Below are 24,276 nucleotides of genomic sequence, written 5' to 3' on the forward strand. Positions count from 1 at the left end.
GGTGGGGTTGGGGAGTGGGGGGGTAAAGGGGGGATTTCTTCTTCTTCTTCTTCTTCTTCTTCTTCTTCTTCCAGCGGTACACCAGGATACTACCAGCCTCACATTACAACAGCAGGAGCTGGTTGAGAAGCACCAGAGGACATCAGCGCGCCCCCTCCTCCTCCTCCTCCTCCTACTCCGGCCCCCCACCCGGTTGGGTGCGTCATCAGAGTAGGCGTGGCCTGTCGGTGTCACGGCTGCGTCAAGCGAGAGAGAGACACGGCAACACCGGAGCTCACTTGTTAACAAAATAAAAGCGTATTACTGGTTCTATTAATTACCCCTTTAAGGGCAACTGTCTCCCTCACTGTACTGTACTACCTCGTCTATGTTGGAAAAAAAAAAAAAACCCCAACACACAGCACTTTTTTTTTTTTTTTTAAAAGCTAATGTACATCAATTGACAGCTAATGTTAGCAAAATGCTACCTAACGGTTTGTGAAGATTACTGTACTAAAGCAAGGAAATTATAAAAAAATTAAAATAAAAAATTAAAAATTACACTTATTGTGCTGGGCTTGTCTATGTTGAAAAGAAAACCACATTTAGATAATTAAGATAAAAGACATGTAAGTTAGTCACATCATCTCAAGTTAATGTTAATGTGAATTAGCTAATGTTAGCAAAATGCTAGCTAATTAGCAAGCTAACGATTTATGTAGACTAGCTTGCTACTTACTGTACGTAGCCAAGGGAACTAAAAAAATGTTATTTTGAAAAAGTTTTTAATTTCCTCGCACTTTGCTACGTCAATGTTGAAAATAAAACCACATTTAGAAAAAGGTTAAAAGATAAAAAGCGACATGTAACGTTAGTCATGTCATCTTGAGTAAGCTAATGCTAGCGAAAATGCAAGCTAACTAGCTAGCTCATCTACATCAATTGTTAACTACTAACTGACAGCTAATGTTAGCAAAATGCAAGCTAACTAGCTAGCTCATCTACATCAATTGTTAGCTACTAACTGATAGCTAATGTTAGCAAAATGCAAGCTAACTAGCTAGCTCATCTACATCAATTGTTAGCTACTAACTGACAGCTAATGCTAGCGAAAATGCAAGCTAACTAGCTAGCTCAGCTACATCAATTGTTAGCTACTAACTGACAGCTAATGTTAGCAAAATGCTAGCTAATTAGCAAGCTAACGATTTATGTAGATTAGCTAGAACTAAACTAAACTAAACAGTTTTAAATTTCCTTGTATTTGTGCTGGGCTTGTTTATTTTATTATTTTTTAATTATAAAAGATAAAAGTGACAATAAAGATACATCATCTCAAGTTAATGTTAGCAAAATGCTAGCTAACCTAGCTAGATTTATGTAGCTTAGCTAACTAATTCAAAAAACGTTTTAAAAGACTTTTTAAAAAAAAGTTTTTAGTTTTCTTGTACTTTTATGTGCTCGGCCTCATCTATACCGAAAAGAAAAACTAAAATTACAGCTGGTTAAAAGCAACATAAAGTCACAACATCTCAAGTTAGTTCATGTTAGCAAAACCCCACCTAACTAGCTAATATTAGCATTAACTAACCCAACTACCTACTTTTACATATACAAATAGTTTGCTTGTTTTTTAAAGTATTAATTTCCATATTCAAATTGTTCTACTCTTTCTGCTTCATTAAAAGTCCATTCTCAGTGTGTGTGCACTGGTTTCTATATCACACTTGTGTAAAAGTTGCACCAAAATGTCACTTTGGCTCTATTGCAATGATACAAATGAAGGTAAAATGGGTGAAAAAGGTAAAGTCGCCATCTGCTGGTGTATTATTGTGGTATATTAGAACAGTATTTGTATTGAATGATACAGATGCATTGAATTAGGTGGTAACGTCTCAAGATTTAAGGCTTTTATTTGCCTATTTCATGTTGGACCAGGCCCTTTGTTAACACTGCAAACTAAATATCTCTATATGACTGTAATAATTGTTCACCTGGGCCATATTCAGATCATCTCTTGCATGTTGGTTACTTCAGAAAATAGGATCCAAACCCTGAGACTCAAAGGAGCGCTGGTGCGTAAACTGATATGACAATTTAATATTTATTTATAATATTTGGAGGCTTTTGTCTTCTATCATTTCCAGGCGGCGTAATCTAAAAGCAGTATATGTACAGGTCTTTGTATAGTCTGGTATAATCTCCACTTTTGCCCTCCTGGTGGTCGAAGCATCATGGGGGAGGTCGCGAGGCCTTCTTGATTTTAAGGGGTGTACGAAAACTTCAAAGAATATACACAGTAGGCCGATATCTCAACATTTGGTTCACTTCTGTGAGGAAAAGTAAACGCAATGTGAAGTAAGGTAAGCGTCAGGGAAGAGAAAATATTGAATTTGTCAAAGAAGAAGCCTTTTAAGTCTGCATGATTGTTAAAAACTATTTAAAAAATAAATTAATTGATAGAGGATTGCATTAAAAGTTCCCTAAACAGGAAATAATCTGCTAAATTCTTGCATATATTGTGTTCATTATTTGGATTAAGTGTACAGTTTTGATCATAATATGAACTACCTATTAAATATGTCACTTAGTCAGGGGTTGTCAGTTTAATAAATTATAGAAAAAGGGACTTCTGTGGAGTTTTATTTTGAAATTAGCCCGGAAGTCGTACCTGCACAAAGCTTAACATCTTTTTGCAAACGTTTTCATTTTTTTTTTTTTTTTTGGTTGCATGCAGGCTGGTGTAAAGTGTTCACAGTAAAAAATAAAAATAAAAATAAAACATACATTGAATCTCGGCGGAAGGATACCATGTATACTGAAGCGGTCACAGGGTTCCTGCGGAGCGCCTGTTTAATATTAACTCACTGTATCCGTCCCAAACGATTAACAAGCCTGTTATTGACCCATGAAGGCAGATAGGATCGATTACTCCGGACGCGCTCTGCTTTTTATAAACAGGACGTGAGGCGGCAGTCTGATGCACTGATACACCGCCTGCCCTAAACTGAATTATCCAAATGAATTATGACCTTTTTTTCCCCCCTTAATAACGAGTCTCACGTTTTGATGTCACATTGTGCTGAGACGGTGGCGCCATCACGGGCTGCAAATGTGCCCAAATATCTCCTTTAATGCATTAAAGACAGCAGAGGAAGTGAAACAGTAGGATTTTTTTTTTTTTTTCCAAGGACGCCTTCAAATCATGAAAAACTAAACTCTTTAATGGAGCATAGCAAGTTTTTTGTTTTGTCAATAGCAGGCCCACATATCTCCAAATAAAAAGACACAGCATATCAGTGACAAAATACAAAGTGCTGCTGTAAAATAATTGCTAAGTTGTGAACAGAGTGATCAAAAACACATGAATTATTTCCATTTTTCTGTCATGATCTGCAAAAAGTGAGAGCAGCTATCACATGTTTTCTCTCTCTCTCTCTCTCTCTCTCTCCAGTTAATTCAAATTAAATTCATACAGTACGCTATAGTATACAGGCCCAGCAGGATGCAGCCTTGTACCCATACAACAACAGAAAACGCTCCCATGCTCTCTCAAACTCAACGTAAAAATGTCTCAGTTCTGACGCAAACTGAGAACGAGGCTCCCCGGAGATCAAGGCCGCGTTAGTATTCGTCCAGGTTGTCGGCTTTGGGGATGGAAAGGCCTCGGTCTTTCAGGACCTGCATTTTGACTTTCTCCGTCTCCTGTTTGGCTTGCTGCTGCAACCGTTGCTCCTCCAGGATCTCTTCGATGGAGACCTGCTGCAGGAGCGTGTCGCAGGGCTTGTCCACATCCTGCAGAGACAGAGAGTCACCATATTATTTACATTATTAATATTATTACACAGTGCAAATAAACCTGGAATTTCACTGTTTATCAGCTGCAATTTGTTTTCATTGTCTGACACTGTAACTACATTAGCAGCAATCTGTTTACTCTTACCTCCCATTACTAATTAACATTGCAGGAGAACCTCTTTATCATACAGCACGCAGAGATTTGTGACTGCTGTGGTAATCTAATGTCTCAGTAGAACTGTCTGAAGAAGCCACCAGTGCTACTCAACCACAAACCTCGCCTGCGTGCAGACTGAATCTCTCCCCACATCAGCAATTGAAATGAATTAATAATGAGTAATAAGTGACTAATAAAATAAAAATGAAATAACAACTCAGTGTAGTTATCAAGCCACTGCAAACCTCTCCTACCACAAAAGATGTTAACATCCTCTGGAGCACTGAGCTCGATAACATGAAAATGTTATTAGAGGATCATGTGCTGATGCTGATGCTGATAAAGTGCAGCATCCTCTGCAGCCGTACTGATGTCAACATGCAGATTTGTGACTGAATGCAATGATGCATATTTATAGAGTTACAGAGTCTGGGTTCATGTGTCATGTATGCGTTGTGTGCAGGCCTTGAAGGTCCCATACTGTCAGTATGAAATGTGTCTTCACACATTCACATACATTAAAGAAAATCTAATATTATGGATGTTTAAGTTCCTTCAACTCTTCTTGTATCTTGTTTGTATGTTTCTGTAGGTTTCCAATCTTGTGTTTCACAGTATGGATGCACAATATGGATTTTGTTTCCCCCCCACCAACCGATACAATAACTGATAATAACCTGCTTCTCATGGTCGATACCGGTAAATTAACTGAATATTAAATATTTTTGTATTTTAAAAAGAAGTTCATACCCTGTAGTTTAAGCATAGCCAACGGTAAGAAGTAGGGAGCAAAGATTTAATATTCCACAACAAAAAACAAACAGCTCTGACTGTTTAGAAAAATCAAAAAACTTAATGAACTTACTTTGGCTTTCATAGAACATAAAGCCTAAAAACCAGTTTGCAGATTTATCAGCTATATAATTTAATTATTGGATACACGATAATATCAGTTTCCCCATTATTGACCCCGTTCTGCAGCTGGCCTCATCAACAAGGCACTAGACCCTTATCTTTACCCCTTTATCTTTATGCATCGTACTGCGAACACGTCGCTGCACAAACTAAACTGCTCTTCATTCATTTATTCATTTAAGTAATGGTCATATTATCTTTATATTTTTCCTCATGCTGTGTTATTATACCGAGGCAAATTCCTTGCATGTGAAAACCTACACGGCTATAAAATCGATTCTGTGCATCCCTATTTTACAGAACGTCAGGGAGTCGGATGGATTAATACATTTTCTACGTTTATAGCTCATGTGAGCGTTCCTGGGGGATTCTAGCAGTCAGCATTCAGCAGCCACATAAGAGGCTGCATATAACAAATCATCCCATCTTCAGCATTGCCTAGTCTGCATCCTTGTTTACAAAACAACAACAACAAAAAAAGGGGCCTAATTTGCCATAAAACATTTTTAAAAAAGCACATTTATTAGAAGGCAGCAGACATTTAGATGACTGAAGCCTAATGTATATTATATTATTAGCAGTAATTAATCTCCATCTACTGTTTTTAAACCCCAAGTTTGTTTCACTTGAGCTGCTCACATCATTCAAAAACACACACACACACACACACACACACACACACATATATATATATATATATATAAAATGGAGGTTAATCCCACTTACTATCTCTCCAAGCAGCACCACATTCTCTCCTCTCACAATGAATATTCCTCTGGGGATGTCTCCAAATTTTTTCCCCACGTGGATGCGCTCAACTGTCTGATGAAAAACTAAATTGGCTGTCGGAGGGAGGGATGGAGAGAGGGAGGGAGGGAGAGAGGGAGGGGAAGAGGGACAGGTTAGAGATATAAAGTGCAGAGTTACAGTGAAAACAAGTGGGAGATAATCAATGAGTTATACCGAACTGATCAATGCTTCTGAGGTAACCGATCAGTGTTCTGCCATCTCGGAGCAGCACCAGGTGTTTCTCTGCAGGACACAACCAACAAAAGCGTGTTTAATCACAATATTCAGCGGGTACGAGTGATTCCCAAGTGTGAGACACACGATGCCACATCTTGAAACGATTTTTTTTTTTTTTTGGTCTCCCCTTCTTCACCAAAACCATGAACGAGGGAGCGGATCCTCCCTCTCCAACTTACTGTCGATGTCGTCAATGAGGCTCGCCGTCCCCGGTACGTAGTTCATCTTGGGCTGCTGTTTATTTGGCTTCGTGTATCTTTATGTAACGTCAAGCCATGAATGTTTCAAAATATGTTTCTTTTTAAGAGGAGCACAGGAAGCGTCTTTATACACGCACGGGATAAACTTCCTGTAGAGGTTTAACCCTTTGGGGCGCTGCAATGCAGTTTAAATTCTCTTTGTGGTCGTTTTTGGACCGCTGTTTTAAGAATATGTCTTTAAATAAATGTAGCACCAAAAGCAGGTGGTTTTTAAAGATTAAAACATGAGTTAATATTGAAAAATAAATAATATTTTTAAGATCTTTTTTCCTATTGGCTAAAAGCATCTGCTGACGTACATGCGACAGCAAAGATCGTATATGGAAAAGAGGCGGCGACAGATTCGGAAAAACACTTTTTTTTTTTTTTTTTTTTTTTTGCTTGTGTGGCCGAAACAAGTGCTTAAATTAAATCAGATTCAAACAGTTAGCCCACAGAAAAAAAAACTCATAACCTCACATTTAAATACAGTATTTAAACGTGACAGCAGATGCTCGCAGCACGTTGAAAGACGATCGCGGTGCCGCAAAGTAGCAACAGAGTGAGCGCTCTGTCGTTTTGACCCCTCTCGCCTCATTTAAAGAGACAGTACCACGAATCGGCCCAGTTGTCAGTCACTCATTATAAAGCGGATCTCTTCCACTTCTGCGGAAAGACGGCGACGTCCGCTGCTAACGCCAACCGACGGCCCCCTAGAGACCAGCCACCAGCCACGTTAGGTTTTCCCCCTTAAAGATTTCTTCTTGTTGCGTTTGGTTTTTAACAATGGCGGATGACAGGACGGCTGCCGGGGACCGCGTTTAGCTGGCGCAGCGTCACCAAATGCAGTCAAATCTGAAATCTGGCTGGCCCTCCACCTGCAACTCGGAGACTAACAACGGGAGCTGGAATAACACCATGGTTAGTGAGTGGATGCGGTGTTAGACGGGGTCTCCTGGGGGGCTGTCTGCTGCCTTTTGAGTGTGGGGGGGGGTTTAAACGTTTGGTACCCCGGCTAGCTTGCGTAACGGTGGAGCTCTTGTCTGTGCTAGGCTAACTGAGCTAGCCGTGGCATTATGTAATAGTTGCCCGCCGCCACTGCCTGTTGAGCTGTTACCCGAGTTTGTGACCTTTAGTCCCGGTGTAACAACACTGCTGATAGTGCTGATAGTGCTGATAGTATACATGCGTGTTGTAATAGTCTGCAGCATGGCTTGTTTCCGGGTAGCTGTGTAGCATTTAGCTGCTATGGTTCAACGAGCCGTAAATGAGTCAGTGCCACTGTTTACTCACTTATTGGGAGTCCTGGGATCGGTAGTGATGTTAAAAACAGCACTTACAGTTTCCTATAGTATCTTCTACCAGGTGTGATTATAAATAGTACCAACACTGGTGCTTAAAGACAGAGTTTCTCTTTAAAATAACCCTCCTATATCTATATATATATATATATATGTGTGTGTGTGTGTGTTCACAGGATGCTCCCCAGTACCCAGGATACCCTCCACACTACTGGTATCCCCAGTCTCATTCCACAGGACACTATGCAAATACCTATCCGTCGGGATCAGATGTTCAGCCACAGTACAATCAACAGGTATGGCTCATGAGGCAACACAGCCTCTAAATCCCAGAGCGTTACAGAAGGAGTAAATCTGCTCATTATCTTAAGTCTCTTAAGCGCTTTTCACCCTTCGCTTACATTTTCGTACAGTCAGCGACTGTGTGGACACGGTTACGTCACCATGATAGATGTTTACACTCAGTCAATGCCGTTTCTCATAATGAATCCCTCCCTCCTTCCCTCCTTCCCCTCTCTTGTGCTTTCTATGTAGGTAATGCCCGGAGGTTATCCAAATGGCCATGGTGTCTACAGCCCTCCGCAGAATCAATATTCAACAAGTGGTTTCCACCCGTCCAACCCTTTCTACTGTGCTGACCCTCAGAGACCCGCTCCAGGTCCTTATCCTAACCAGGTCTGTCCAGCGGAGCAGAGCAGTGGGCCGTCTGGGCAGCCACACTCTCAACACCAACATCATCACTATCCTGGTCCACACTGTCAAGGGGTGAGTTCCTTTAAACGCACACGCCATGGTCAAATGTTGGCACTAGGACTTGCCAAGTATAACATTGCAGCTGATTTTCTCTGACTGTTACGCACTTTGCACAGTGACATTTGTAATAAAATAGATTTCGTTGGTCTTTTTGGTGAATATTTTTTTGAAATACTACACGTCTGTTCTGCCTTTTGCTCTCAGGGTCCTGGATATCCTCCTGGAGCCTACCCCCACTACAATGAAAGCGGTCATGCAATGCCTCCAAACCCCCCATACCCCTCTGGCCAGGCTCTCCACCCAAGCTCGCAGGCCGACGGGTGGGTGCACTCTGGTGCGTATGCCCCCTCACAGCAGCAATGGCAGCCAGGCCAGCAGCCTCCACAAAACCACTACGGGAATCCTGTCCGTCCAGCGCACCCACCAGCATGGCCGGGGACCGGAACGGGTGCTCCACCACCATACCAACCCAAGGTATGAATCTGGAGATAGTTCATTTTCCACAAGATTGTTCAGTGATGAGTAAACGGAAAGAGAAGGTGCAGTCCCACTTGTTTTTATCTGAATGTTATTATGTGGAAATATCAGGAAACGTCTGGTTTCCTGGTTACGTTGGGAACATCCGCTCTCAATGTTATCAGAGGTTACGCCACCAAACTAAACTCCTGTGCCCGATCGGTGCTGCACATGTGCAACTCTCAACAGAGATGAGGAGGAAGCGTTTGTTTCATTCCTTTTGTAGTTTGATTTACTAGCCTTACGTTGCGTTTTACTTGCCTTGGGCAACCAGGTAATTCTTATTATTGAGCTATGTCGTGCAGTAGGGTTTTATAGTTGTACAGAAGGGTCTGTCCAACAACCGGCGATTGCCCGCTCCTCTCCCATCCCTGCAGTGTCCTCATCTTCCCTGGAGTCACAGTCCTGGTTAGAGCCTCACCTTTTTTTTGTTTTGTTACTGCATTCCAACTAGTTGAAAAAGTCTAAATTCACAGCAGATGTGAAAATATTCTTGCTCTACAGCTGTTTTTCCTCTCATTCATTCTTGTGCTCAGTGTACGTACTGCGCCGCTGAGCACCAGCTCTCATTCTTTGTAGGCAAACCATTAAATGAGCAAAATAAAAAGACAAAAATCGTCCAAAAAGAACAACCAGCGATGGACTCAGCCATAGCTCATATATTTGTCCACTCAACCCCATCATACAGTCGGTAATAAGAAAAAAAGTACATCGGAGACATTATGAGGTCAAATGTGGAAGTACTGCAAATACAATATTTTACCATCTTTCTGTTTTTGTGTTACTTTAGGACCAACAGCACCAACGTGCACCACAAGTGGGACCTAAACCGAGGCCAACCCCATCCCCGAACCCGCCCAACGGGAAGCCTGCCGAAATAAGCTCACCCCCCCAAATGTACAACAAAACCGGGAGAGGAGAGCCTAATCCTTCGCAAGGTGAGCCGCCGCCCTCGGCTCCGGCCCAAGCTCCAGCTCCGGGCCCGGCTGGACCCCAGCCCCTGAGCAATAACCCCGGCCTAGCAAGGGTCCAACAGGTCATGGCCAGAATGATGCTGCTTCAGGAAGATGTTGACGAGTTTGTTGGCAAAAAGACAGACAAGAGTTATCGGTGTCTGGAGGAACTGCTGACCAAAGAGCTGCTGGTGCTGGACTCTGTGGAGACTCAGGGACTGGAGACCGTCCGGCAAGCCCGAAAGGAGGCCGTACAGAGGATCCAGGCCATTCTGGACCAGCTGGAGAAGAAAGCCTTCTGAACTGGACTTATTTATTGGTTTTTGTGGGTCACTAAGTCTTGCTGTTTTTCTTCTTCCAGATCTTCCATGGACTCATTGAGGGTCTAGTCTTGTTCCTCGGAGCTGTGTTATGTTAAGGTTGTTTCCACCACCGTGATGTAAAATGCCTGAAATTAAGCGGCACGGACCCCAAGAACAAGATAGAGCAACTACTGGTACATGGAATCGACCTTTTTAAAGCCTAATTATGCTGGTATAAGTGACATGGTGGTGTTAGAAGTGCAGTCTGAAGGTTGTACATATCAGAAGTGACTTTCAGCCTCAGTGAGTGACTGTGCTGACTACACAACCTGACACACTGGCTCAGCTTATCTTTTCATGTCATGCCTTTGCCAGCATAAACGCAGGGCACAGTCACTGGAAGACGAATTGATTTAGTGCCACATTACAACCGTTGGTGGTCTCTAACCTGTGATTCAGATTATCGTCATGCTGTCCCTCAGGATCGTGGGTTCAGTTTTAGTCTGATCCCACATCTAACAACACGTGCACTTCGTTAGCTGTCTACTAACACATCTCACAGCCCATTTGCATGACCATGATATCGTCCTCACCCTCCCCTCCCCTCCGATAGAGGCCATACACTTAGTTGCCCATTGCTCCTCCGTGTCTCTGCAGGAATAGGTGCAATGCTTTCCCGTTTTCAACCACCGCTCCCAGCCCCCTGCATGCACTGTAATGTCAGACGCGCACTCAGTACAGTCACGACATCTCCGAGCTCAAAACTGGGCCTAGAACGTAGCAGATTAGTGAAAACCCTCTAAAGATTGCTGTCCTCGTTATTCCATCTTTTGGATGAAATTGCTTCCCAAGTGCAGACCTAGAATCAGACCTACATATGAATGCCATGTATTTCGCTCTAGGAACTACTGTTATTACAGATAAATAAGGACAAGTTTAAGAGTTACTTGAAAAGCTGTTAAATTATGTTCTTTCTATCCTTTTTGAACACTTGGAATATATATATGACTAAGCAAGTGATTTGTATTTTCTGAAGTAAGTGTTCAATTAAGTCGCTGTAAAGGATCAAAGAAAGGATGTACTTTAACATTTTCAGTAATGTTTTGTGCTGAAGGACGATGTTGGTCACAGCGCTTGGATCAGTTGTTTCATTTGGATGTTGTTTCTGTTTTTCTCGAGCACTAACATCCTTGTTATCCAGATTTGGACCGCAATTCCATTTTCTTGTGTAGAGCAAGTCTTTTTTTTTCTCCAATCATTGTTGATGTGTTGATTTAGAAAAAAAAGAGTGCCATATTTCAGGGGATGGTTTTATATGATTAGAAAAAATAAATGAATAAAAATAAGATCACAAGCTTTGCATGAAAAAAAAAAAAAAAACACCTGTCATATGTGTTCATTTTCCTGTGCTGGTAAGTTTCTGTTTAAATGGAGCCCAACTGTACAGTTTCAGATGTAATGCATGTTTCCGACACAAGATGGGAATCTTTGCCTGATAAATATTGAAATTATTACAAGTTGGAAAATAGAGAAATAATTAAATGTCAGTATATTTTTTAACCTGTGACCACCTGAATATTTATTTTCTTCTCATTGTTTTATATCGTAAAGAAAAGTTAACAGAGCCAATCTATTTAAGGTGAGATATTTAGCTCTAAATGGATAATGGCTACAAATAAATAAACTTATTTCCTTCTTTAAAAAGAAGCAGAAACTTCTGTTATAAAAATACAATAATGAGAAATTATCATTATCATTTTTTTTCTCCTGTCAAGTGGACACTGCTGCATGGCCTCACAACTCCCTACATCTGCTAGCCAGCATTCAGATCTTTAAATAGACAGCTATTTTGATGCAAAAGCATAACACAGGCCCCGGAAGGCTTGAGGCACACAGGCTGGATTTAATTTGAGGGTCAAATGTTCCTGACAGCACTTAGGGCACCCTGTGGAGAGTAAATCTGAGGTGTCATGCTGCCCAGTTCGACGCAGCGGTTCCAGACAGTTTGCTAGGAAATCTTCCTAACTTTCTTCTGGAAGACTAATATTTTTTGGTAAACTAACTAAAACTTTTTTTTAATCATTATTATTATTATTGTCTACTTTTAATGGACTAGAAGTTTCCTCCTAAAGCTGCTGTATCACCTCCGAGATCTGCCTGAAACCCCGTGCAAAAAGAAGCGATGTCCTATACATGCAAACTTCCCGCGTCCTGGAATGATAAACCCCCTGCTCGGAAAGTGGAAATTGACCTGAGCTCGCCAGGTTTAGCGGTGTTTGAGTTGGAAAGACTCTTGTTTACTGGCAAAGCCATCATCAGCCATGCAGATGAAGTGTGGCCAAAGCTTTACATTGGTGACCAGTAAGTAACTCACTTATCTCTCAGTAAAAACCAAAGCCTCTCTGCTGTGTCTGCTGCTTTTATGTGCCCTCTGAGCCCCTTTTTACAAATATTACTCAACTCTAGACTTGGATTCAGTCCACATATGTGAAAGAGGAACTGATCATAAATCAGATTTAAATGCAGACGGTGTAACTTAAGATCCCACAAGTTGCATTCCACATTGGGAACTTGCGTAAATTACATCTCTGGGAAGTACGAGAGTTTCCACTGAGGGAGTGCATGAAAGCAAGTCTCAGGTTTCTTGGTACGTTCTAATGCACATGTCTGAAATTGTCTCCTAAATATCAATCCATCACTGTGAAATAAGCTGCATGCGTGCGTTCGTCAGGAAACACAAGAGTTGTTGTGTTTTTCAGACACAGTGCAGAGAACTGCGCTGATCTGTCCGTGCATCGAATCACTCACATCCTGAATGCAGCTCACAGTAAACGCGGAGGACAGCCGGAAATCTACGAGGGCATGACGATCAGCTACATGGGCATAGAGGCCCATGACTCCTGTGACTTTGACATGAGCGTCAACTTCCAGGCAGCGGCCGACTTTATCCACAGGGCTCTCAGCAGAGGAGGTAGATGAATCATTTAAAGGCAATTAGATCTGGTGTCAGTTTAGAAATGAATCTAATGTTGTCTCTGGTTCTCAGGCAAGGTGTTGGTGCACTGTCACGTAGGGGTGAGCCGTTCCGCCACCCTGGTCCTGGCCTACCTGATGCTGAAGCAGAACCTGACCCTCGTGGAGGCTATTTGTGCTGTGAAAGATAACCGGGGTGTTATCCCCAATCGAGGGTTCCTCCGGCAGCTCATCAAACTGGACGGCCAGCTCTTTGGCAGACACTGAACCCTGCTTGATAGCATTACTGGTCAGCTTTCATGGGTCCAGAACACAAGGGCGGATATGATAAAGATAGCTCAAGTATACTCCGTAATGTTATGAGATCCACTGAATTCATTATACGTTTGCATAAACCTTTTTTTTTTTTTTACTTTGAGTGCTACTGCTGTTGTTTTTGAAAACACTTTCCTGTGTAGAAATCCTTCTGAAATACTGAGAGTTGCTAGTTCTCTGAAGAATTATAGTCTCGGTGTGATGAATCAAATCTCTTGCTCTCTGAGGGGACTTTCAGAGTGTTTTGCCTTATAACAAGTAAGCGGAGGAACAGTTGCTGAGCTCCTGATAAAGTTGATTCCATCAAGGTGTTGATCATATGTCCAATACCTTCCTCACTACAATGGTCCTTCATTGTTCCAGTATAAGCTGACTGTCAGTGGATTCTGATCTGACTTACTAAAAATAAAATGCTTATTTCCCACACCAAAAGACCAGTGTAAAGGATTTAGTGGCATCTAGTAGTGAAATTGCAGACTAAGACACACTTCATCTCAACCAAGAGTTTAGGAGAAACTTTGGTGATCTAGAGCCAATGTTTGTCTGTTCTGGGATACTGTAGAAACATGGTGCAGACATTAGAAGAGGACCCGCTCCCTGTAGATAAAATCAACTTATTCTAAGGTAATGAAAACGCAACGATTCTTATATTCAGGTGATTATACACTAATGAAAACATACCAATGAATATTATATTTAATGTCTACCAATAGATCCTCCTAAATGTTACACACTGGAGCTTTAAGGTAAAAATATTTCTTTATATATTTTAATATACATGTTACATAGATTGAGGTTTCACATAAAAATATGAATCTGCTGAATGTTTTAGTGAATGTCTGGCTTTCAGTATACACATCAGTGCTACTAAACATCAGTTTGGTTTGTATGGGCTAGAGACAGAGATATATAGGTTTTTGTACATGCTGCTGAAGCAAACTATGCCATGGTTGGACAGTAATCATTACACAGAACAAATAAAAGCCTGAGATAGAGAATCAACAAAGCCAAAGTTCAGTTGTTCTGATCAATCTTATAAAAAGGACGTCTCCCCTTCATCCAGCCTGTGCTTCGTCGGACAGGGTAAGTGGTTAGAAAGATTCAGAGAACCCCGATAGGTTGTATTTTGCAATATGTGGTTCATGTAAAAGTTAAAAACAATGTTTGATATCTTGAGTTTGAGATGAAACGGCACACTGTGGGGTGTTTGTAAAGATTGAATGTAAGGATTAGATTTACTCTTCTTATCGTCCGTTTGGAGGTTCAGTGGATGTGTTGTTGTATTTTCACGAATTTAAAGTCAAAAACTGTCTTTCTATAAAATTAAATATTCATGACTCAGATTGCAACAATCAAATATAGATATATAATTATTTATTAAGAGTTTAATACTCAAAAATTCAGCTATTCTGCTTCATGAGGACTGCGTGGGTGTGGTTGGATCAGATTTGATTGACAGCCCACAACCTGCTATCAGATTCTCCTTCAAATGTTGTCACTTCAAACTGGTGAGAGGAGCACAGAGAAAGACAGAAATAATAAAATCTGAATGTAAATTAATGTCGGAGTTCACTGCTCATAAGAAGCTGATTGGGCCTTCAAAACAACATTTATTGTAACTACTAGCAAAATCAATATGTGTGATAGCAAACATTGTGTAACCCAAATGAACAATGTTTACTTTTGAACTTTTATCTTAGTTCACAATGATGCACGCAGCCCTGAGTATCTGGATCTTGTCAGCAGTGATCTGCGTGGGGCGAGGCCATCACCACATAGGTCATGTCACCGTCGAAGATCCGGCAGAACAAGACACTGCACTCAGCTCCAACAGCATCTCACGGGTGACTGCAGCAAACAAAGAGTTCTCCTACCGTCTGTACAGGAAGCTGGCAGCTCATGCTGACTCGCAAGGCAAAAATATCTTCTACTCCCCAGTTAGCGTGTCTGTTGCCTTGGCTGCCTTGTCCGTAGGAGCTCGGGGGGACACCCACCGGCAGCTCCACAGTGGTCTGGGTTTCAACAACACCCTGCTGACGCAGGCAGATGTAGATCAGGCCTTCCAGGTGCTCCTCAATCGGGCTAACACCACATCTAGTGAAGACATCAGTGCGGGGACCGCCGTCTTCGTGGACAACAGCTTCAAGCCTCGGCCCGAGTTCCTGGAGACCTTGAAGCAGTCCTACTTTGCAGATGGGTTCAATGTTGATTTCACCAAAACCGTGGAAAGCGCCAACACCATCAATAAGTATGTGGAGGAGAAGACCAACGGGAAGATAGACGAGCTGGTCGGCAACCTGGATCCAAGCACGGTCATGTATCTCATCAGCTACATCTACTTCAAAGGTAAAGAGGTTCCGTGAGTTGGTTGTTTGTTGGAGGTCACACCTTTATGTATCAACCTTTAAGCTGTGTTTTAACTCGTCAAACAGGAAAGTGGGCGACTCCATTTGATCCTGAGCTCACCAAGCAGGACATGTTCATGGTGGACGAGAACACCAAGGTGCAGAGTTGCTTCATTTCCTCAGAATGGATTTGAGTTACAGTCATTACGCAAACTGTGTGTCCTGATTTTTACGTTTAAATTGACGTTTTCCAGGTTCCAGTGCAGATGATGAATAATGAGGGACGCTTTGATACATATTACGACCAGGGGATTAACACATCAGTCCTCCACCTTCCCTTCAACAGCACCTACTCCATGCTGCTGCTGCTGCCTGACGATATGGCAACACTGGAGAACACCATCTGCCCGGGTCATGTCACCAAATGGCTGAAGTGGATGAAGCCCAGGTTGGGTGATCTTGGTTTTTAATACGGAAGGTTTGTTATCAGTCATGAGTATCAGATCAGTCACTGTACGTTTCCCATTCGTCTTTTAGGACGTATGACGTATTTGTTCCAAAGTTCTCCATCAAGAGTTCCTACAAACTGAACAACGTGTTGACTGAAATGGGAATGACAGACATGTTTGGCGATCGTGCAGACTTGAGCGGCATTGCAGAGGGGCAAAAGCTGGCAGTCTCAGAGGTAAGGATAGGAAACGTTATTGCACATATATTTTCTTCCACCTTTCGTCTCACTCTGCCTCCTTTGCTCCGCAGGTTGTGCACCAAGCTACCCTGGATGTGGATGAGGCCGGAGCCACCGCTGCAGCCGCCACAGGCATCGGCATCACACTTCTGTCCTTCCGCCACGTCCCAGTCATGAAGTTCGATCGTCCATTTATGGTTGTCATCGCTGTCCGCGACACAGAAAACGTCCTCTTCATGGGAAAGATTATCAACCCGAACATCTGATGGAATAAACACTGTGTTTACACAAACACAGCTGTTGCATCACTTATAAAATACTAAGAAAAACATTTGTCCTGTGGTCTCTTGCTTTATGAAAATAAAAGACAATAAATTCAGGGACTGTGGAGCATTTTTAAATTTGTCTTTTTGTTCAGTATTTGTGTGCTGTGTCATTTCTGCATTCCCTAATACGGTAAATAAATAGATCCCAGACAGATAAACATTTCTCTCATTAGATATGACTCAGCTCTTTTGTAAACTAAAAAAACTAAAAACTATGCGAGCACACGAAACGGTGGTTCTATGAGGAAAATTAAATTCATGTCAGCCAAAGTATCACCAACCGATCATCTCATTAGAAATTGCATTTATTAATGATTAGATGGGACTTGACAGCTGCAGCGAGCACATGGGGCACCAAAAGGGGGCATACTGGAGTACTAATTTATAAGTTTACTGAACCAATCAGAAGAAGGGGAGGGACTGCACTATTGGTTTTATCTCTCACCTTATTATATATTACTACAGTGTACACTTTGCATTCAAGTATAATATTGGTATAATCTGTTTATTTGTTTCCTTTCAACCAGTGGCTCAGATTAAATAACTGCTGTCTAATAATCCGACGGTGGGTGGCAGCAGTGTGCCTCGCTGTGTGGTCTGCCGCTGTTAATAAATCCCAAGAAAAAGACATTTGTCGTGTTTTGATTGGCTGGCTGTAAATTTGTCTCAGACATGGCCGAACCGACCGGAGAGGGAGAGGGAGCGCCAGGAGCACCATTTTTCCACAAAGAGAGGATAAAATACAGCCCGGAGGAGGAGGCCAAGCTGGAGAGGCAACATTTCTGGAGGATAATCGATGCTTTTAGATTCTACAGGTATAATATCGATGTTTATATGAAATAAACGAGCCGGGGAAACGTCGCTTTGTGACAATAGACGATGTTGTTAGCAAATAACAAAAAGAGAAGATAACAGTTTGGAGGGAAAACACGCTTGCTGAGATGGATTATCTTTATTTATATATTTGTTAGTGTTCCCTATAGTTGACTCCTCTTATATTTAAACAGCCTTTATTGGCCAATCATCTGACTCATGTCTTGTCTCCACGTCTACTGCATGACCCACCCTTCCTCCCAGTCCCCTTTGACACCTCTCACAAGTCAAAACAGACTAAAGTCAGGAATCATGTGATGTGGCAGTCCCACCTGAAGACATTAAAGAGTACATAATACAGGAAACAGAGTGTGAAGACCCTCAGATTGCTCCTCAGATGAGTTGTCAGCATGTGATGTCCCTTTTGGAGACACCTGACATGAACCCTTGCTCTGACCTTGTGTCTTCTTCTTCTTCTTCCTCCTCTCAGGGTCCATGTCGAGGAGCAGGTCAAGCGGGCTGAGCGGCAGTTTCGGAGCCTGCCTCAGCACCACCAGGATCTGCTGCCAGATGTTCTGTCCAACCTGGCCCGGATCAGCCAGTGTGCGGACCACAACCAGGAGCTGCTGCAGGCCATCATTCACAACAGCCTCCACATGTTTGAGAACATCGAGTACGGCGAGAGGGTAAGGCTTGACTTCACGGCAGGTAGTCCACTGCACATGTACAGCAGGTAGCCTGCAAGTAGCCTATGAGGTTCTCACCGGGCATGTTCTTTAATCTCAATTAATACAATTAATCCAAACAATATCAAAATCTAAATATACAAATTGCAAAAGCTGGAATTTTTTGAAAAAGGTAAAATATGTGACGAAACAGCTTTATAATATAGTACTGAGATACCCTGGCCTATAACTCTTGTTTTCCAGATGTAAGGAAACATATTTGTTTGGTACCCAAAAAAATTGCGATGCAATATTCACAATATTAATATTTATCATATCGTACAGCCCGAATCTCAACCTTGATCTTAAATATTTCTTGCGAGGAAGTGTGCAAATGGGTTTCACTGTGTCCAAACGTTATTGATATGTTTTTATTAATTGAAAAACTTCATTGAGACTTCACACCCACAATTCCACATCAAATTGGTTCAGACCTGTGTATGATAATGACTAAGAGGAAAATACACACTGTTATTCTATTGAAAGCATCAATTTAACATGGATGTTTGTCAAGTGTACAGAGTAGCCCTTCCTTTGGGCCGCCCCCCTTACTCTCTAAAAGATTGGAGACCTCTAATGTAAAGTTTGCACACAGGTTGTTTTTTAGTTTTTTGTTGTTCTTCACTCAAGGAATTGTAATGTTGTGTCTCTGTTGGACTTCCAGGAGGATCCGCGGAAGGCGCGGCCATCCACCACGTTCGACATGGACAAGCTCAAGTCCACCATAAAGCAGTTTGTCAGAGACTGGAGCGAGGTGGGCCGAGCTGAGAGGGATTCCTGCTACCAGCCTATCATCAAAGAGATCCAAAGACTCTTCCCAAGTGACCAATAGTAGGAAACTGAAGCTCACTCACACACACTCACACACACTTACACACTGCCACACAAACAACTGCATGCCTACAAAATAAAGGACAATGACACTCAGACATATTTGATATAAGAGAGAACATGTTTTTCCTATGTGCTATGGTATCAAGACACCTTGTAATGATTCTGATGATGTGACTTACTCCACGTTTTCCATGTGATATGTGCATTTTGTACATTTTATTATGTCAGTGATGTGTCTAAGGTGAGCGTGCTGGTTCCGGGTGCTGGGCTTGGCCGTCTAGCCTGGGAGATCGCTCGGCTGGGTTATATTTGCCAGGGCAACGAATGGAGCTTCTTCATGCTCTTCTCTTCCAACTTTGTCCTCAATAGGTACAGCACATACTGACACTAACACTCCTGTGACTCCAGCTGCCTTACACAACACATAGGGTCCTTTCTATGCATGCAGTGATCAATCACACTTTAGTAAGTACAATCAGAACACGTAACCACCTGTCCTAATAAATTACTGCTCCATTCAGGTGTGAACAGCTCAACTCTCTGACCCTGTACCCCTGGATCCACCAGTTTAGCAACAACAAGAAATCCTCGGACCAAACGCGACCAATCAGCTTCCCTGATGTCAACCCTCAGAGTTTACCGCTAAATGCCGACTTCTCCATGGTAGCAGGGGACTTTGTGGAGGTCTACAGTGAGCCAGGTCAGTAAAAGCTGTGCATCTTTCATCTTTGTTGTTGCAAAAAAGTATTTTTTATTATGTATAATTTTTAAGAAACGACCCTGCAAATGTGGACATCTGGCAATAATCGCAGAAAATCTCTGGGATTATGTTTGATTTCATTAAGAATACACTTTGATTGCTGATATTAACTGTTGTGAATAAATATAAACTCACCAACACAAATGCAAATAAGAGTCCTTACTCGGGGCTTGAAGGCTGGTCGATGAATGAGAGCGTATACTGTATTTAAATACAGCTAATCTCCATCTGTTAAAAAGTGTTTATCATTACATTTTCTCTAAAAAGCAAGAATTGAATCGATCTAAAATGTGTTGTGTGATGTGAATGTACTGGAACTGATGAATAATTGATGGTGAATTGTGCTCCTTTTAGTAATGATCATTTAAAATGATGATGTGTTGTAATAAATTGTCTGTTTCAGATTCCTGGGACTGTGTGGCTACCTGCTTCTTTATTGACACAGCTCATAATGTCATCGAGTATGTGGAGACTATCTGGAAGATTTTAAAACCTGGTGGAGTGTGGATCAACCTGGGTGAGTCAACTTTAGTAAACAACATATGTGTATATATTTTTATTTATTCATTCATTTAAACTGTACTGGCAAACAAAATGCTTTCCATGAGTAGCTGTGGGAACTTTGGACGTTTTAAAAAGACAAACACACCACCTGTAAGACCTGTAAGTATTAGAAATAAAGCAAAATTTACTCTTTTTCCACTCTCACTGTTAGATGTGTATTTGTGTTACTTCTTTCTGATATCAGCTGTCTCTTTAGTGTTCCCACTTCGGCTTAACTTTATCACTTTAAATTCAATGATTGATTCAATGATTCTTTAAGCAAACCCAGATGTTTAGAGTCTGTTAGTTAGTGGAAAATGGACTCCCTTTTAATCACATCAGTAATCAAATCTGTGTGTGTGTGTGTGTGTGTGTGTGTGTGTGTGTGTGTGTGTGTGTGTGTGTGTGTGTGTGTGTGTGTGTGTGTGTGTCTGTGTGTGTGTGTGTGTGTGTGTGTGTGTCTGTGTGTGTGTCCTGTCATCTGCAAACAAAACAAAATAACACAAGTTGACAAACACAAATTCTCCATGAACTGGATTTGTCTTAGAAAGAAAGTAAAAAGTGCAGTTGTATAACTCGTCTTATTACCAAGTAAAGAGAAAAATAACCTTTTTGGTTCCCAGAAAAATGATCTCAGAGTTTAAACCTTGGATGTGTCTTCAGGTCCACTGCTGTACCACTTTGAGAACATGGCCAATGAGCTCTCAGTTGAACTTAGCTACGAAGACATTAGGACAGCCATTGTTAACTTTGGCTTCCACTTAGAGGTAAGCCAATGACTTTAATTCATATTCCTGACTTAACATCGTGTTTGTCTTCAGAGATCTTGTTCCAATTGTAAAACGGTACTTCTATTTCTCCCGCAGGTGGAGAGAGAGTCGGTTCAGACCACCTACACAGAGAACGACCGCTCCATGTTGAGATACATTTACGACTGCGTCTTCTTCGTGGCACGGAAACCCGCAGACCTTTACTTTGACTGCGAGGAAGACGACCAACAACAGAGCTCTCCGCCGGCCGCTAAGTCACCACGGCGAGAAGGAACCGACAGCCTGACGTGACAGGAAACGGTGAACTTAGAGGACTAAGTGAAGATTAGACTGGCAAAGAAGAAAATGGACCCAGAAGAAAAAAAGAAAAAAAAACAACCCATACATTTCCTTTTTGTCATATATATCTTTTTAAGATGCATCTTGTGGAGAAATGTGCCCAACCCACCAGGTTTCTTTTTTTCCTGGCCAGGTGAAGCGCCTGAATATGGCTCAAGTTGTAGAATGTAATATGAAGTATTACAGGACTATATCATGAGTAACACCTGGAATCTCTTCATACCTGGATTTGTGATGATACCTTTTTGTTTTAGTGGTTTGTGTGTCAGCTACAAACCAGGAAGAGTAGATTTCTTTTAACCGCGGTCTTACTATTTCTCATCTCCACTGACTTTAACTGCCTGAGAGTGTGTGTGTGTGTGTGTGTGTGTGTGTGTGTGTGTGTGTGTGTGTGTGTGCGCGCGTGTATATGTATGTGTGAGTGATAGGACAGCGTGATGTGAACTTTTTGCTTTTGAAATGTATTTATTTTGTCAACTATGGTGCCAATAACTATATCTACTCCATTTGCATTCGGATCATCAGTCAACACCTTGAAAATGTAATCTAAACGTGTTTTCAGCCTTTTCAGGAATAACTTGTTTTAAAATTGACTTTCATCAACTTTTCTTTTTTTTTTTTTTTTTGGTTTCTAATCACACTTTGGAATAAAGCCAAACATTTTAACTAATCTTTATCTCCAGAGTTTTACTGTTTTAAGTTGGATATGATTTTAACACGGACAGAACGGCACTAAAATGCAGCTCAGGGCCAATTTAAGTGTTTGGTTTTTTTTGGTGCAAGGACTGAAAAAGCGTGTTTTGTGTGTGCTTGCTCATCATTTAGGAGGCAGGTTACAGGTGTGATAAGGTGGATACATACACCTTAATTCATACTAAACCATAATGGATACGTTTCCCTACGTAGGCCAGTCGTAGCAGGAGAATCACGCAGGTGGAACCAGTAACGTTAATGGCGTAGCACCTCGACTGAAGTGTCACAAAACTAAATACAGCCATTATTCACGAGATTAATTACACCTGTGCTTTTCCTCCTGTAACGCTTGAAAATGAAAGTCTTTTTTAGAGTTAGAAAGTGATGTAATTCAGTTAAATACATATATGAATAACTGTGTTACAACCCAAGATGTGTAAATGCTGAAATGTCATTTTTTTGATTAACATTTATTTTATGATGTGAACTTTTAAATGAAATGTTCGATGTTAGAGGCAAAGTTAGCTTTTGTAAAATGTATATGAGTAACATTTTAATAAATGATATGTGATTTAGCCTAGCCTGAATGGTACCTGTGCAATAAGCAGACAACATGACCTGAATTGATAACCAGCTTGTCACGTGGCAAACCCAGAAAGTAGATCATTACAGTCAGGACTGTAGCTGCCTTTGAGACTGAGGTCGTGTCCTTCGTCTTTTTCTTGGTATTTCTGCTGCTGAAGCAGTCTGGGGAGAGTAGTGACACCTTGAAATAAAAAATAAATAAAAAAACAGGTACAATAGTGTGTGTTTTATATTTTTTGACTACTTTTGAGCCGATAAAATGAATAAATGACTCAATATTCCTGCAACAGAATTTTATACCTCGCGTTGGGTAGGCTGCCGACCCTTCATCCTCCTCCCTCTGTCCCACGACATGATGTCAAAAATATCTGGACTGCAAGACTATTATAATTATTATTTTCTAGTTGCTTCATATCAATGTGAACTACCTCTTGATAGACATAAAAGCACAATTCTGTCCCAGCAAATACGTACAATTATTGATATAAAATGATTTTAGTTAAGTGTGATGTTAGAAATGGAAATATTTTAAGAATATTGCACTTTCATCCTATGAGATTCATTAAGTCATTAAAATACTGATTCATTTTATGTAAAAAACCCACATTTTTTATTACAATTATTTCACTATTTAATTAATTATTTCATGGTCCTGTGTTGCAGTGCTTCATGAATTTATTTTATCCAGTCAAACCCCAGCCACCTTGGTACAGTACATGTACTCTCTGAATGTAGACTGCTTGAAACAATAATGTGTGTCTGATATGTTTTTACAGCATTTACTTATCTCTCAAAATGGGCATATTTGTCCTACCAGCTACTTGTTTGATTAATGAAGAGGAAATAAAGTCCTGATATAGAGGCAGGAATGCATATGGCACACTGTATTTATTAAACCACCCTTTTATGATGCACAATGACCATGACAATGACTCCACTCAGAGTCTCACAACCCATTCGGTTCCCTCTTACTATCGTGCCGAACCCCTCCATCCGTTCATCCATCAAAACCTTTATTCCTCAGCCTTCATCCCTGAACTCTCATCCCTTCTTCCCTTCATCCCTCAACCCTCAACCCCTACCCCCCATCCCTTAATCCCTCATCCCCCAGTATACCACATTGGTTCACATTTGTTCACATTTGTTCATTATGTGCAATAAACTTTTCTTAAGATAAGATTTATTTAACAAATTGGAATTGTTGGCAGGATAACTCTGAAGGTAAAGTTGAAGAAAAATCATTCAAGTCCAGTTCAGGTTTGCTGTGGTGGTGTCAGTTTAATGCATTTACCATACATTAGTGTGTGTCTTTGGAAAGACATTGGACATTGGAAAGAAAAAAAAACATACACACGCAAGTAGCCGACTTATTAAACATTAAATCACAAACATACAAAAAACAGTAAGACAAGATTAAATCTCTTGATTAAATCATGTTGTTTGTTTTAGTGCTTCCGGGAAGACTTAATAATTTTAATAATTTTCTTAAGCTTTGCGTTGTTCCTTTGTTCTCTAGTTTTCGAGTTGTTGCACTTTTAAAGTTTGACTCTTCGTTGTGTTTTTTATTTTATTTGTGCTACTAACTAGGTTTTAAGAAGTTAAGGAAGAGTTTTCTTTGTTTATTCTTA

At 41.1% G+C, this 24,276-nt stretch overlaps 5 protein-coding genes across 6 annotated transcripts; 4 read left to right on the top strand and 1 right to left on the bottom strand.

The window, feature by feature from the left end:
- Positions 1–3,182: 3,182 nt before the first annotated feature.
- On the bottom strand, positions 3,183–6,240 carry lsm1 (LSM1, U6 small nuclear RNA associated). Its single transcript, XM_051421363.1, has 4 exons — positions 6,055–6,240; positions 5,813–5,881; positions 5,576–5,691; positions 3,183–3,774 (listed from the first exon to the last, which is right to left on the bottom strand). The coding sequence occupies exons 1-4, from the start codon at positions 6,098–6,100 to the stop codon at positions 3,604–3,606; spliced, it is 402 nt and encodes a 133-aa protein (XP_051277323.1). The 5' UTR covers positions 6,101–6,240; the 3' UTR covers positions 3,183–3,603.
- Positions 6,241–6,736: 496 nt separating this feature from the next.
- bag4 (BCL2 associated athanogene 4) lies at positions 6,737–11,499 on the top strand. The gene is made up of 5 exons (XM_051421360.1): positions 6,737–7,035; positions 7,592–7,711; positions 7,950–8,180; positions 8,373–8,642; positions 9,475–11,499. The coding sequence occupies exons 1-5, from the start codon at positions 6,958–6,960 to the stop codon at positions 9,937–9,939; spliced, it is 1,164 nt and encodes a 387-aa protein (XP_051277320.1). The 5' UTR covers positions 6,737–6,957; the 3' UTR covers positions 9,940–11,499.
- A 192-nt stretch (positions 11,500–11,691) lies between these two features.
- LOC127375474 (dual specificity protein phosphatase 26-like) lies at positions 11,692–13,324 on the top strand. Of its 2 annotated transcripts, XM_051421362.1 has the most exons (4): positions 11,692–11,992; positions 12,072–12,300; positions 12,699–12,910; positions 12,986–13,324. In XM_051421362.1, exons 2-4 carry the CDS (start codon positions 12,122–12,124, stop codon positions 13,177–13,179), a joined length of 585 nt encoding a protein of 194 aa, XP_051277322.1. In that variant the 5' UTR covers positions 11,692–11,992; positions 12,072–12,121; the 3' UTR covers positions 13,180–13,324. The 2 variants fall into 2 exon arrangements, with proteins under 2 accessions (XP_051277322.1, XP_051277321.1); XM_051421361.1 differs by having other exon boundaries at positions 11,693–12,300.
- A 961-nt stretch (positions 13,325–14,285) lies between these two features.
- Positions 14,286–16,661, top strand: LOC127375470 (alpha-1-antitrypsin-like protein CM55-MS). The gene is made up of 6 exons (XM_051421358.1): positions 14,286–14,310; positions 14,928–15,573; positions 15,660–15,730; positions 15,827–16,020; positions 16,110–16,257; positions 16,332–16,661. The coding sequence occupies exons 2-6, from the start codon at positions 14,934–14,936 to the stop codon at positions 16,524–16,526; spliced, it is 1,248 nt and encodes a 415-aa protein (XP_051277318.1). The 5' UTR covers positions 14,286–14,310; positions 14,928–14,933; the 3' UTR covers positions 16,527–16,661.
- A 580-nt stretch (positions 16,662–17,241) lies between these two features.
- On the top strand, positions 17,242–22,866 carry carnmt1 (carnosine N-methyltransferase 1). The gene is made up of 8 exons (XM_051421359.1): positions 17,242–17,401; positions 17,890–18,085; positions 18,789–18,955; positions 19,187–19,327; positions 19,480–19,658; positions 20,122–20,235; positions 20,925–21,028; positions 21,128–22,866. Exons 1-8 carry the CDS (start codon positions 17,259–17,261, stop codon positions 21,320–21,322), a joined length of 1,239 nt encoding a protein of 412 aa, XP_051277319.1. The 5' UTR covers positions 17,242–17,258; the 3' UTR covers positions 21,323–22,866.
- Positions 22,867–24,276: the final 1,410 nt, after the last annotated feature.

This window comes from Dicentrarchus labrax, unplaced genomic scaffold, assembly GCF_905237075.1.
Source record: "Dicentrarchus labrax unplaced genomic scaffold, dlabrax2021, whole genome shotgun sequence".
Classification (NCBI taxonomy): domain Eukaryota; kingdom Metazoa; phylum Chordata; class Actinopteri; family Moronidae; genus Dicentrarchus; species Dicentrarchus labrax.

Bases quoted from the DNA above. Each gene is read 5' to 3' on its own strand.
- carnmt1 (XM_051421359.1), top strand. From the start codon at position 17,259: ATGGCCGAACCGACCGGAGAGGGAGAGGGAGCGCCAGGAGCACCATTT. The intron at 17,402-17,889 runs GTATAATATCGA...TCCTCCTCTCAG, and splicing joins GATGCTTTTAGATTCTACAG to GGTCCATGTCGAGGAGCAGG. The intron at 18,086-18,788 runs GTAAGGCTTGAC...TTGGACTTCCAG, and splicing joins ACATCGAGTACGGCGAGAGG to GAGGATCCGCGGAAGGCGCG.
- lsm1 (XM_051421363.1), bottom strand. From the start codon at position 6,100: ATGAACTACGTACCGGGGACGGCGAGCCTCATTGACGACATCGACA. The intron at 5,882-6,054 runs GTAAGTTGGAGA...TGTGTCCTGCAG, and splicing joins CCTCATTGACGACATCGACA to AGAAACACCTGGTGCTGCTC. The intron at 5,692-5,812 runs GTATAACTCATT...TCCCTCCGACAG, and splicing joins CAGAAGCATTGATCAGTTCG to CCAATTTAGTTTTTCATCAG.
- LOC127375474 (XM_051421362.1), top strand. From the start codon at position 12,122: ATGTCCTATACATGCAAACTTCCCGCGTCCTGGAATGATAAACCCCCT. The intron at 12,301-12,698 runs GTAAGTAACTCA...TGTGTTTTTCAG, and splicing joins AAGCTTTACATTGGTGACCA to ACACAGTGCAGAGAACTGCG. The intron at 12,911-12,985 runs GTAGATGAATCA...TCTGGTTCTCAG, and splicing joins CAGGGCTCTCAGCAGAGGAG to GCAAGGTGTTGGTGCACTGT.
- LOC127375470 (XM_051421358.1), top strand. From the start codon at position 14,934: ATGATGCACGCAGCCCTGAGTATCTGGATCTTGTCAGCAGTGATCTGC. The intron at 15,574-15,659 runs GTAAAGAGGTTC...CTCGTCAAACAG, and splicing joins CAGCTACATCTACTTCAAAG to GAAAGTGGGCGACTCCATTT. The intron at 16,258-16,331 runs GTAAGGATAGGA...TTTGCTCCGCAG, and splicing joins AAAAGCTGGCAGTCTCAGAG to GTTGTGCACCAAGCTACCCT.
- bag4 (XM_051421360.1), top strand. From the start codon at position 6,958: ATGCAGTCAAATCTGAAATCTGGCTGGCCCTCCACCTGCAACTCGGAG. The intron at 7,712-7,949 runs GTATGGCTCATG...CTTTCTATGTAG, and splicing joins AGCCACAGTACAATCAACAG to GTAATGCCCGGAGGTTATCC. The intron at 8,181-8,372 runs GTGAGTTCCTTT...TTTTGCTCTCAG, and splicing joins CTGGTCCACACTGTCAAGGG to GGTCCTGGATATCCTCCTGG.